At 33.8% G+C, this 13,137-nt stretch overlaps 1 protein-coding gene across 1 annotated transcript in view; it reads left to right on the forward strand.

The window, feature by feature from the left end:
* Nucleotides 1–13,137, forward strand: part of BDP1 (B double prime 1, subunit of RNA polymerase III transcription initiation factor IIIB) — a 91,561-nt gene that overhangs the window by 43,677 nt on the left and 34,747 nt on the right. The window contains 13 exon segments of the mRNA XM_036020385.1: nucleotides 1,907–1,995; nucleotides 2,848–3,073; nucleotides 4,153–4,280; nucleotides 7,589–7,931; nucleotides 7,933–8,104; nucleotides 8,107–8,160; nucleotides 8,163–8,226; nucleotides 8,228–8,427; nucleotides 8,430–8,745; nucleotides 9,871–10,065; nucleotides 10,750–10,796; nucleotides 10,799–10,971; nucleotides 12,877–13,055. Coding sequence (XP_035876278.1) covers nucleotides 1,907–1,995; nucleotides 2,848–3,073; nucleotides 4,153–4,280; nucleotides 7,589–7,931; nucleotides 7,933–8,104; nucleotides 8,107–8,160; nucleotides 8,163–8,226; nucleotides 8,228–8,427; nucleotides 8,430–8,745; nucleotides 9,871–10,065; nucleotides 10,750–10,796; nucleotides 10,799–10,971; nucleotides 12,877–13,055 — 2,186 coding nt within the window.

A 13,137-nucleotide genomic window follows, 5' to 3' on the forward strand; every position in this document is an offset into this window, starting at 1 on the left:
GTTTACATTTACATTGGTGAAATATTATCTTATTTATGTTATTAAATATTTTACCACATTTTTTGCTCCAAAAATTTTTTCCCTGTTTTCCTCTAAAACCTAGGTGTGTCTTATGGTCTGAAAAATACAGTGCATTAATATTGAATTTGTCTTACTAGTCACCTGCTTATGCATTTTTTTAGAACCTAAGACAAATTTCAGACATCCTCAGTAATGACAAATTTGACATATAAAATTTTTATTCAAAATACATTTTAAACAGCTGTACCTAAAATTATATTCACAACCCTCTTATCTAAACACACATACAGTCCTCCATCCTTTACAAACTTTAGCTCTCTTTTTATGTATGTAAACATTTCTGTATTCATTTTTTAACATTTCTATAGTTTTTAATCATAACAAAATTTAAAACTTTTTTCTCTAAACTATTCATTTATACTTTTTGAATTAATTGATCATCTTAATAGTTACATCAAGTTAATTAATTTACCTAACCATTTCTGTAATAGTGGATATTTAGGTTATTTTTATTTACAAAAAACTCTTAAAATAAAAGGAAACAGTTTTGTAAAGGGGCTTTCTCATGGATAAAACAATAAATTTTCAGAGGTGGTGAGATAAATAGGTTAAAGTATTTTTAATATTTTTATAGCTCTTGTACATTGCCAGACTGACAAAGACGCAACTCCATTTATACATTGCTGCAAGCATCAGATGAATGTTCCTGTTTCTTTATATTCCTGCCAGCAGTGTATTGTTACCAGTTTTTTATATTTGCTAAAATACTTTTAAAATGTTAGTCTACCTATTTTTTTCTTTCGTGAAATACCTGCTTTATCATACTTTTTGTCATGTAGTTATTGTATATGATGGTTTTAAATTCTAGAAAATAGGGTAAATATAGATTCATGTAAAAATTAAAACAAAACTACTTGTAATTTCATTATCCAGATGCAACTGACCTTTAATATACGGTCTTTCTAGCTTTTTGTTTATAAAATTAAGTGGTGGTATTAATTCAGTTTTGTATCCTTCTTTGGTACTTAACATTTTATAAATATTTTTCAATATCATTAAACATCTTTTGAAAACATTTTTTTAAGATTTACTGACTTCATAATATTCTATTAGTGGGTTAGACTGAATTTATTTAGCCATTTATTCATTATTGAATATTTTGTTTCTTTCCAGTATTTGCTATTTTGCATAATATTCCAGTGAACATCCGTGTACTTAAATCTTTATCTAAATATTTTAGGATAGAGTCTTAGAACTATCATATTATTGGGTCAGAAAGTATGAACATTTTTAAGGCTTTGATTCATATTGGCAAAAATCTTTCCAGAAAGGGTATAGTGATTTGTGCCTTTGTCAGTAATCTAAGAGGTGATACAGAGTTGGGCAAAAGTAGGTTTACAGTTGTGAATACAGGAAGCACAGGTTTATTCTTTTTTTTTTTTTTTAATCCTCACCTAAGGATATATTAATTGATGAGAGAGAGAGAGAGAGAGAGAGAGAAAGAAAAAGAAAGAGAAACATCCATCAGTTGCCTACCGAACATGCCCCAATAGGGACCCCAACCACAACCCAGGCATGTGCCCCAGCCGGAAATTGAACCTGTGGCCTTTTGGTCTATAGGATGACACTTCAGTCAACTGAGCCACACTGGCCAGGGCAGAAGTTTATTCTTGTATTATTACTTATTATTTATTGTTTTCCATATGAACACTGTATACCTACTTTTGCCCCACCCTCTATGTTTTAGAATACTTTGTATGTATGGTTTTAAAACTGTGTTCTAATTAGAAGTATAAAAGAGATTTTGTTTTAATTTTCATTTATTTATTACAAAGTTTGAACTTTTTATATTAAGTAGATTAAATGTAAAACATTAAATTCATAGACCCACATGGAAAAGGATAAAATGAATTTATTTGACATTTCTGGAATGGAGAATACAGAGAAGAACTCAGAAGCTAATACTGTACCTAAGTAAGTATAGAGGAAGTAGAATAAAAATAGTAATTCTCAGTAATGATTGTAATAACTTGTTTTCTACTTGATACTGTCTGAAGTTTATATTCAGCTATGTACTTTAGGTGCATTTTTAACAGTAGGTATTGTTGAAACATGTTAGTAATGCTTTTTATGCTTAAGACAGGGGTGGACAAAGTAGGTTCATAGCTGTGAGTATGCACTTTATGTTAGTCCTACAGTCATAACCTGCATCTCTTTCCCATTCAAACAACTGTGAACCTACTTTTGCCCACCCCTGTATTGTAGAAATAATGAGATGGCTCCATCGAGTTAGCAATTGCTTTTGTTTCTCAACTTATTAACAAGATTATTAACAAAGTCTTGTTAGATAACTTAATGGGTAAGTTATGCATTTCTGGATAATTGTATTTGTAGCAATGGGTTGCAAAAGGGAATATTTAACTTGCAGTGGAAATCTGTAAGGCATTGTTCCAGTATGAATCTGAACCAGTGGATTATGGACTGTGCATTGATGCCATAATCTGATTCCATTGCCTTGGAAATGTACATTACTCAGTACTGTCCTTATTGGGGAATTGTATTACATGCTCATCAGATGTAGATTTTTCCATTTTTGTGACGAAAATTTGATTTTAAAATGCTTTTTATACTCAGGATTATGTCTTGGGTTCCAAAGGGTCAAAGTGTAGAAGTATAAGTATCATTGAAGGATGTTCTTGAGGACAGTGGTGAATTATTTTGTATTATAAGTGGTTCATTTATTTATACTTAAGAAAAGGGAATACTGAAAACAAGCAAGTATGTGACTTCATTGATCTTATTCCTTTGTAATTGATCTATCTGGAGCTTATTACAATTCCTTTGTAATTGTTGTAGTTTGAGCGAAAAAGTGAGCCTGCGGGAAGATGATCAACCAAAGGCTTTCAGACCTGCACGACTAATGAGGGGCCGATTGCAAAGGCCAAAGCCAAATGTAGGGAAAGCTTCTGAAAGAAAAGAAATTCTTGCATCACAGGAAGAAATTGGGGCCAGTGTAGAAAAGAATGAATGTGAATCTTGTATTGACAGAGATGTAAGTACTCTGATTCCTCCTAGTTTTTTGTTAACAAGTACATAAGCCTCCTTTCACCCTCCCCCTTTTTAAACAGCAATGCTATACAATTGTGTACATTGTTCATTAAATACAAGGCCAACACCTCAAAGCCAGCTGCTTTGTTAATTGTAAAGCCATGTAACACTCTGGATTTTGAGCATTACATTTAATGTGATTGGATCATCAGCTTTTACCCTGCCTCGTTTGGACTTGCTTTCCCCTAGTACTCTGCAGGCTTTGAATTAGACTTCTCTTTTGAAAGTATGGCTAGATGTGTGAATTTTAATGCTGGCTTAAACTGAATAAAATGCTAAAAACTCCTTACTAAAATATAATCTTAAGAACAAAGACTATGGATTTTAGATTATTTACATAATAACAAATTTTCATGATAAGGGTAACAGTTGCTATAATTGAATTTCTTGTTATAATTCCCAAGGTCTATAGTGTGATTTTAATAGTGGATTCAGAAAGATAGACGCCAGGGGATAATTCTTACGGTTGAGACTGAAGCAGTTACCATATTTTGCCATGTATAATGTGTACCCACGTTTTTGGCCTAGATTTGCAGGAAAAAAATCTTTCATTTTAATTTTTTAATTGAATTATTTATTTATATTTAGAAACAAAACTGATTATTGTATTCCAGGGTATTATTTTGCATGTGGATAGCATTATTACTTTGTAGAGTTACACTTTTAATGCATAAGCATAAATAAAAGAATTAAAAACATTTATATAGTTATGGAATTAGTACTACCGATGTATAATCTGCAACCTTGTTTTTCTGTCAGAAATTTGGGCAAAAAGGTACATGTTATACACAGCAAAATATACTTTCTGATTGGGAGAAAAATATGGGCTTTGAGATGAGGTAAAAGGTGTGACTTATGAAATTTTTTAAGGTCTCTGAAGAAGAAAATATTAAAAAGCATCCCTTGAATATCATTTTATATTTTGAAATGTTTACTTGTTTTTTTTACTTCAGTGAAATCTTTTATAAATGGTTGTTTCATTTTGAAATCTAACACTTTTTAAAAAATGTGTTTGTTATTAAGATTCCTGAACAGATAGATCAGTCACATAAAAATTTTGAGTGTGAAGACATCACATCACAATCTGAAAAAAGAGATACTTTTCAAAATATTCAGCCAGATGAGCCCAAGTCTCTGAATGAAAGCCTAAGGTAAGCACCATCTTATTGATTATATAATTTTTAAGTTCATAAAAGTTTTAAAGTTGTTAATTTTTAAAAACAAGCAGATCAGACTGATTTGTTTTCTGTGTATCAAGTTATATAATATTTAGACATATAACTCATTTTTCAAGGCAATTTATATCACAGCTTTCATGTCATTTCTCAGTTATGGAGTGATTTGAAAAGAGCTACTCATCATAAATTAGACCTTGGGTTAACATGGATAGGATTATCATTTAACATGCATGTTAAATTGGATGTCTTCTGTCCAAATGTGAAAACACTACTTATTTTTTAAATATTAGGTTCCTTGGGATTAGATTTGGTCACATATTGCCTTTATTAAAAGTTTACATGAATTTTATGTAAGACTCATGTGTAAAAACCCATACATCCCATAGCCAAAGCTCTTTATATTTGTTATTTTCCCTCTGGAGGACACCAAACCAGACTGAAGGGATTATTAATATACTTTAATGTTTTTTTCTTTTGGAAAAGCAGTGAGAACAGAATAATGGACTCCTATGTACCTGCTATCTAGTTTTAATAATTATTAATATTTTTTCAGTCTTTACATTTAAAGTCTGGCCTATTCTAAATTTCTTACAGCTGTATTAGCCTCTTTAAATATTGCCTAACCTGAGAGTGAAAGCTTGATTTCTTGAACTATTTTGAAGATCTTTATTAGAAGATAGAAAAATTCCTTTATTTCTTGCTTCTTCCTCTATTCTTGTGTACTTTCCTCCCTATACCGCATTCCTCCCATCCCAAACTATTTAACTACTCTGCCACAGAATTTCTGGGAAGAATCATGGATATTACTTATTACATATCTCTGATACAGTTATTAGTTATAGATATCTGACAGTTTGGATTTTTTGTTGTATACTTATTTCAGTTAAGCTAGAATCTACTTATAGTTCATGTGGCTTTGTTGAAAATTAACTTTTTCTCTTAGTGGTCTTTGGGTTAGAAACCTGGTAGATACTGTATGTAACTTTTATCCAGTCTGACCTCAATGACTTTTCTTTTCAAGGCAGTGTCCTTTCTGTTTTATTACATGGTCTTTCTGGTCTTTGAATCTTCAACATCCTTAAAAACAAATCTGAGATCCTGTATTTTATCAAATCATATGCCTCTTTATATGTAATAGGCAGTTCTCCCTGTTCCCCCAAACACTTTTAACTATTCAAGATGCAAGGGGAAGAGGAAATAGAGAAAGAGACTTTGAGATAAAGAATGCATTAAAAAAATTCTTCTTGATTACATAAATTAGCAAATGTGTCTTTGAAACTTATTTCTCTAGACTAATTTACATCCTTTGTATTTATATAATAGTTTGAGGTTATTGTCATGATTGACTGATTATCTTATGGAGGTTTATAAGTATTTGTTGACTATTAAACTCTGTATTTTAGAAAAACACATGTGGACCATGGAACAGATTTATAGTTTGTGCACATTCCTTCTCCTGCCTTGTCCAACCTTCTCAGTTGTGATCCTCTTTTTTCTTGTGTGTCCCCCCCCCCCCCCCCGTTAAATTCTGCCATCTGGGGAGAGAGTTGTAGACCATTGTATATTTTGAGCTGAGAAGTATCAAGTACAATTGCATATCTGATTTCTAATCTCAGATATTGCCCTTCAGTTAATTATGCAGCTGATATGAGCTCTGTAGAGATTTGTCTTGTTACAGTTATTATTTCCAGTTCCTAGAACATGGCCTTCTGCCGTGTAATAGGTGCTTAGAACTATTTGTCGATTAATTGTTCATGAACTCCAAGTAATGTGATGCTGAATATCCATAAAGTAAAGCTCATCAAAGTCCTTTAATTACTTAGAATCTAAGCACATAGAATATAATCATAACATTGTGTGTTCATATCTTAAAATCTGAATTGATACTATTACTGAATTGAAGTAATTGATCATTAATAAACCCTTTGCTTAAAATTATTTAGGTGTTTTAAGAATATGTAGTGTTTAAATGTGACTTTGTGTCTTTTCCAGTGATAATTAAACCAAGATTGCTCACATGTGGACCCTCGTTAAAAGCTAGATATTTTTGGATGGATATAAAAAGTATCGTAAAACAGAATAAAATTCACTGAGGACTAATAACCAAATAAATTTCCTTTAAGAATTGGTATTAATTTTACATTAAATGTTATTAATTACTAAAGTTAATGATAGTTTTTTAAAAAAACGCTCAGTTATATAAACAAGTATAATTTGAAAAGCAGTCTTGTTCCTAAGAATCTGACTTGTGTTAAAAAAAATTGCATTATAAAAAACAGATGTCTCAATAAAAAAGATAGGTTAGGATGTAGACAGTTCAAATAAGCACTAACATTGTTTTTTTTTAATCTTTTTAAAAAAGCTGTTAAGTTATATACTTGTTTCAGATAACATTGCTGAGTAATCTAGTGTTTCATTTGATCTAGCTTTTGCCCAAGATTAATGACCTTTCTTAACTAGAAACTAAGCTCTTTCATTCACTTATATATTTTTATTGGTTTTTTACCATTTAGTGTTATCTTGATAAAATGATAAAACATAAACAAAAGTGTTTCTGCTCTTCTGGAGAGCAGATACTTGTTCAAGATAGTGGTTGTTGTATGCCCAATAACATTCAGTAGACTATGAAATATTGTTTATTTAATTTTCTCTTTTATTCCCAATTTTTGTAATGAAATCACAGCTCTTAGAGAAATGTTTGTACAGGAAATATCATTTTTAATTGTTTTTAAAGTGAGGAGGTGTGAACCTAGTTCTTAGTCATAGGCTGTATCTTGTTCAAATCATGCCTCCATCTAGTGAGATGCCAGTCAGGTTGGCCATATGAGTGAGTTCCCTAACTCTACAGAAAAGGCATATGTCTGTAAAGGATAGTTGGGGAAAGATGTAGGACTAACAGACAGAAATTGTGCTAGCTCCAGTGAAAAGCCTGGTAAGTTTTTCTAAGCCAGTATTTGCAGATTGGTGTGGATAACAATTAGGAAGAAACTGTTCAGGGCCAATTGGCTGCTACTCTAATTGACCTTACTGATAGATTTTTCTCTATATATGAGCGTATCTAAGTAGATATGTTTATTTTAAAAATTTGCCATAATTTTAAAAGATAGAATTTTTCTCTTTTAATTTTTAAATTTACCCAGAGATTTCTGGGGCTTTCTTGGTTTTTTATTTTTATTTTTTTTAATGAGAGTTCCTGTGTTTTAGTAGTGAGTTCTCAACCACCTCTCTCCAACTGGCAGTCTGGTTTAAAATTTGATTGTGTTTTTTTTTCCCCTCATAGTAACTCAAGAGCATAATAAAGCAAATGTACTCAAACAAGTTCCAGTTTTAAAGAATCGATTTCAGAAACCAAAACCAAATATAGGAAGAAGAACTGGAATAAGAGAGAATTTCTCAAAGGAAGAGATTGTTGCCTCTGGGGAAAAGACAGCAGCAAGGCTGGAAACCGCACCAAGGGAGGAGGTGCCGGTGGAAGCTAACACTGCTAAGGAAACAGAGTCAGAGTTACAAGAAACTGGAAGAAGAGACATCTCTCCAGGAAGAAGGTACCAGAAATGATTGATGTTCACTGTGGAAACGGAAACAGGTTTGAAAGAAACTGGGAGGGAGATTTCTCCAAGGAGGGAAGATTCCAGAGGTGACTGGTGTCACTGAGGAAATAGAGACAGAGCTGGAAGAAACCGGGAGACAAGACACATCCACACACAGAAAAATACCCTAGAAGACAACACTGTGGAAGTGGAAGCAGGTTTGAAAAGAAACTGGAGGGGAGATTTCTCCAAGGGAGAAGGTGCCAGAGTGACTTACACCACTGAGGAAATAGAGACAGAGCGGGAAGAAACCACAAATGAAATAGCTTCCAGGAAAATGCCCTAAGGACAGCACTGTAGCAGAAGTTGGAAGCAGGTTTGAAAGAAACAAGGGGAGATTTCCCCAAGGGAGAAGGTGCCAGAGGTTTCTAATGACACTGAGGAGGGTTGAAACACGTTGGAAGAAACTGACAAGAAGAGAATACCTGCACAAGAAAAGTCCCCAGGGATCAAAACTATAGATGAAGGGGAGACAGATTTGAAAGAAATTGGAAAAGAAATTTCCTCAAGGGAAAAGGAGCTAGCAGGGATCATGTCATAGGGGAAATGGAGATTAATGTGCAAGAAACTGGAAGAGACATTTCCTGATGGAAAAATGTATCAGGGAAGATGGCTGCCATTAAGGTAACAGAGGCAGATTTGAGAGAAACTGGAAAAATTTCCTTAACGGAAAATGGATCAGAAGAGATCAATGATAAGGAGGAAATGGTGGCAGATTTGGAAAAAACTGGAAAAATAGACACTTCTCTAGGGGAAAATGAACCGGAGGGAGCCAGGACATTGCTACAAACTGAGACAGATTTAATGCCTAGCAGTAGTGCTGACTGCAGTGCTGTGCCTTCACTAAAATACCAAAGTATGTATTTTTCTGTCCTTAAAATTAAAAAAAAAAAGGTTTTATTTATTTATTTAGAGAGAGGGGAAGGGAGGGGAGAAAGAGGGAGAGCAACATCACTGTGAGAGAGAAACATTGATTAGTTGTCTCTCATAGTGTGCCCTGACCAGGGATTGAACCCACAACCCAGGCATGTGCTCTGACTGGGAATCGAAACCGGTGACCTTTTGCTTGTGGGACTACACCCAAGCAACTTAGCCACATAGGTCAGGGCTGGTCCTTAATTTTTAAAAAAAATCCTCTTTAAGACAAACATTATCAAAATAATTCTATGATGATTATGCAGTCCAACAGTGTTTAAATAAAGCCTAAATGTCTTTCTTAACGCTAAAATCTGTGTTTTGGGATCTTGAAGAAACTATATATACTTTTTGTAAATTGTGGAGAAGGTACTATTCTTAATGTTAGTTTGAAGTTTACTTTTTTAGATAAAGGAATAATAAAATTAGATGAATTTGTGCTTACTAGTAGGAACATACTTTGGAATTATTTCTTATGATTATAAATATATCAGTTTTCTTCTCTATTTTTCCTGCCTTTTCCACTTTACTTTTAAAAGTTCTTTTTTATTAAAAGTTTTCAGTTACTTGAATTTCATCCTATTCTGACATTTTTGAGGATTTTTTTTGGAATAGATAACATTGGGCATTTGTGGCTTGGAAAAATATAGGCAGTATAAAAAGAGCTAGATTTTATGTTTTAACACTAGTAAATTTTATTTAAAAATTAAGAAAATAAACTTCTAGATTTAAAAATTTTTTCTTTTAATATTTTTAAAATAATATTTTATTCTTATTGGGAGGGGGAGGGGGAGGGGAGGGAGAAAGAGAAGGAGTGAAACATCAGTGTGTTGGTTGCCTGTCTTGTGCCCCCACTGGGACCTGGCTCGCGCCCGGGCACATGCCCTAGATTAGGAATTGAAAGTGGTGACCCTTGGTTTGCAGGTCAGCACTCGAGCCACTGAGCTACACCAGCCAGGGCCAAAACTTCTAATTTTAAAGAAAAGTTTTAGAATATAGTAGCTTTTATTTGATATGCTTTAGGACTCTTGTATATGTGCTGATTTGCTATAACTGTTCTTCCAGAACATGAGCAGTGAAGTACTATTCATGGTACATACATCTGTAGAAGAAAAAAGAAATTCTGAAAAGGAATTACCACATCAGTTGAGTCCTTTGAAGACTTCTTCAGTGATTCCTAAACCTGATAAAGCAGAAGACCAGGAGACACAATCTGCTAATGTTCCAGAACAGTGTTCAGACAGTAATTTAAGGTACAAGTTTATTGGTCTGTGTGCTTTTTTTTTTTTTAAGATTTATTTATTTTTAGAAGGGAAGTGAGGGGGGGAGAGAGAGAGAAACATCGATGTTGAAGAGATACATGATCAGTTGCCTCTCACACGCCCCCAGCTGGGGACCTGGCTTGCAACCCAGACATGTGCCCTGATCTGGAATTGGACTGGCAATTTTTTGGTTCACTGGCCGGCACTCAGTCCATTGAACCACATCAGCCAGAGCAGGTCTGTGTGTTTTTAAAGAAAAAAGCATATAAAGTTATATTTGCAGATATGTTACATGGAGATTTCAAGACATAATAATCTATAGCATAGTGTTAGAGATTTTAAGTTAGTTTTGGGAAGACTAGGAGAGGATTGAAGTTACTCTGACAGTTGATTATGAGAATTATTAACATACAGAATTGTAAGTAACACAAACTCCTAAGTCAATACGGGTATGACAAACGTGTATTTTCTTTGTGCAAAGATGATATAGTTCCTGGGCTTATAGCTGTTTGTATTGTACGCTTATGTTTTTCAGGATTTACCAAATAGTCTGGTTTGTTTTCCTGTTAAGAATTAGAATTAAATGTTTACTGCCAATCACTAAGGTTGTCCCAAAACTCTGCTCCCACTGCCCCTTCAGTTCATTCTAATGTTTGATAATCCTTGTTCCAAAAGCAAATCTCTTCCTCAAGAACAAAAGCCATTTGAAGTTAAGCCAGTACCTTCATGAGAAGTCGATTCAAAAGACCAAAACCAAACTTATCAAGAGCAGCTTTAAAAAGAGAGACTGTGGAAGCAGAAAAACATGTGCCTGGGAAGAAATTGGAAACAGATAAAATGGAGACGGTTGTGATACAACAGGATGGTGAACAAATGAACACTCTCCCTTCTCAACATGTGAGTGATATTTAAGATGTAGGGTTTTCGTTTTAGTTAATAGAATGAAACTTCACAAATATTGAAATTTCACAAATATTTCCTCATAGAATTTTTACTCTGTGTGCAATTTTGTTGCAGCTGTCCTTAATCTGCCTTTTTGTTCCATGTGTTTGTATAAGAACTCAAATCTCTGATGATGGGCAAGTGTGTCATGGGAAGGAATTTAAGAAGCTTGGGCTCTTGTTCAGGTTCTGACCTTTATTTACTATGTGATCTTAGCCAAATGATGCAACCATTTTCTCCATAGGAAACGAGGGAATGACAGCTTTTTAATTTCACTCTGTTGGGAAGATAAAATAAAAATTTAAGAGCTTCATATAAGTTAAAGTCAATATTTTATTTACTTGGTTCGTAACATTAAGATTGTATGATGTAGCATCAAAAACTTGAAATGAAATGTTAATGCTGAAACATATAAAGTACTTTTGTTTTTAAAGATTTTTTTTTTAGATTTTATTTATTTTTAGAGAGGGAAGGGAGGGAGGGGGAGAGAGAGAGAGAGATTGAGAGAGAGAGAGAGAGAAACAGAGAGAAACTTTCAATGTGCGGTTGCTGGGGGTTCTGGCCGCAACCCAGGAATGTACCCTGGCTGGGAATTGAACCTGGGACACTTTGGTTCCCAGCCCGCGCTCAATCCACTGAGCTAACGCCAGCCAGGTAAAGATTTTTAAAATTTATTTTTAGAAAGAGGGGAAGGGGAGGGAGGAAGAGAGGGAGAGAAACATTGATGTGTGAGAGATACATTAATTGGTTGCCTCTCTCATGCCCCCATTTGGGGACCTGGCTTGCAGCCCAGGCATGTGCCCTGACTGGGAATTGAACTGAACACCTTTTAGTTTATAGGCTGGCTCTCAATCCACTGAGTCACACCAGCCAGGACGAAACTACTGTTTTTGCATTAAAATTCTTCTTTTATATCTTAAAATAGCTTAGGTCTTATTGTGCTTGAACATTTGTACTTTTCCTTCTAATCATATATTTAAAAAGAACTTTTTATTGATTATTTTATCTGATGGTAAAAATTTCAAATTGGAAAAAATATAGAATCTAAAAAGTGAAAGTCCTTTATAATGCCCCATTGTTCCCTCCCAGTTAATCATGTAGCAATTTTGAATCTATCCACCTAGACGTTTCTATATATATACTTACTATATAAATAATAGAATGTGAGGGTATTTTCATTGTTTTTACAAAAATGTCATCATAGCTTGCCTTCTGATTTTTCATTAAACACAACATTGTGAACATCTTTTTGGATCAGTATATAGAAATCTGTCTTTTAAAATATTAAAAAAATTGTTTTTAGAGAGAGGGGAAGGGAAAGAGAAAGAGAGGGAGAGAAACATCAATTCATGGTTGCCTCTCGAATGCTCCTTACTGGGGGCGGGGGGAGGGCTGGCCTGCAACCCAGGCATGTGCTCTGACTGGGAATCAAACCAGCGACCCTTTGGTTCACAGGCTGGTGCTCAATCCACTGAGCCACACTAGCCAGGGCCAGAAATCTGTCTTTTAAATGGCTCTGTACTGTTGCATTATATAGAAATTATAATTCATTCAGTCTCCTACTGATAGATTTGTCTTCTTTCAATTTTATTTTTTTCTTCAGTGTAATGCCCATTTCTTTCCTTTTTTTTAAAGAGATCAATAATATTGCTACAATAAATATCCTTGAATAATTCTCCAGATACTTATTTGAGTATTTTTATAAGAGATAATTGTAGAATAGCTGGGAAATAAAATTTTTAATAGAGCTGCCCCTTTATCTACAAAGACTTTATTTATTCTTCTAATTTTATATGAAAGTTCCTATTTTCTTATTCTTTTACCAACCCTCAATAAAAATTTTTCTTAATATCTTTTTAGGAAGTATCTTCCTTAATGACATCAAGAGAAAAAGACAAATCAGGCCACAGACAGGAGGAGGCTGTGAAATTACCATGTGCACAGACAGAAAAGAATCTTTTGCCTTCAAGTTCTTGTGAAGCTAAAGGGGAGTCTCAGTCTGCACAAGCCCAGGAAAAGGAATTACTTATTTCCATGGGGTAAACAGTGATAGTCCCTTGAAAATATAAAATGAGACAGAGTTCTTTCAAATACTTCTTCATTTTTATTAAGATGTGTTAA

This window comes from Phyllostomus discolor, chromosome 3, assembly GCF_004126475.2.
Source record: "Phyllostomus discolor isolate MPI-MPIP mPhyDis1 chromosome 3, mPhyDis1.pri.v3, whole genome shotgun sequence".
NCBI classification, from domain to species: Eukaryota; Metazoa; Chordata; class Mammalia; order Chiroptera; family Phyllostomidae; genus Phyllostomus; species Phyllostomus discolor.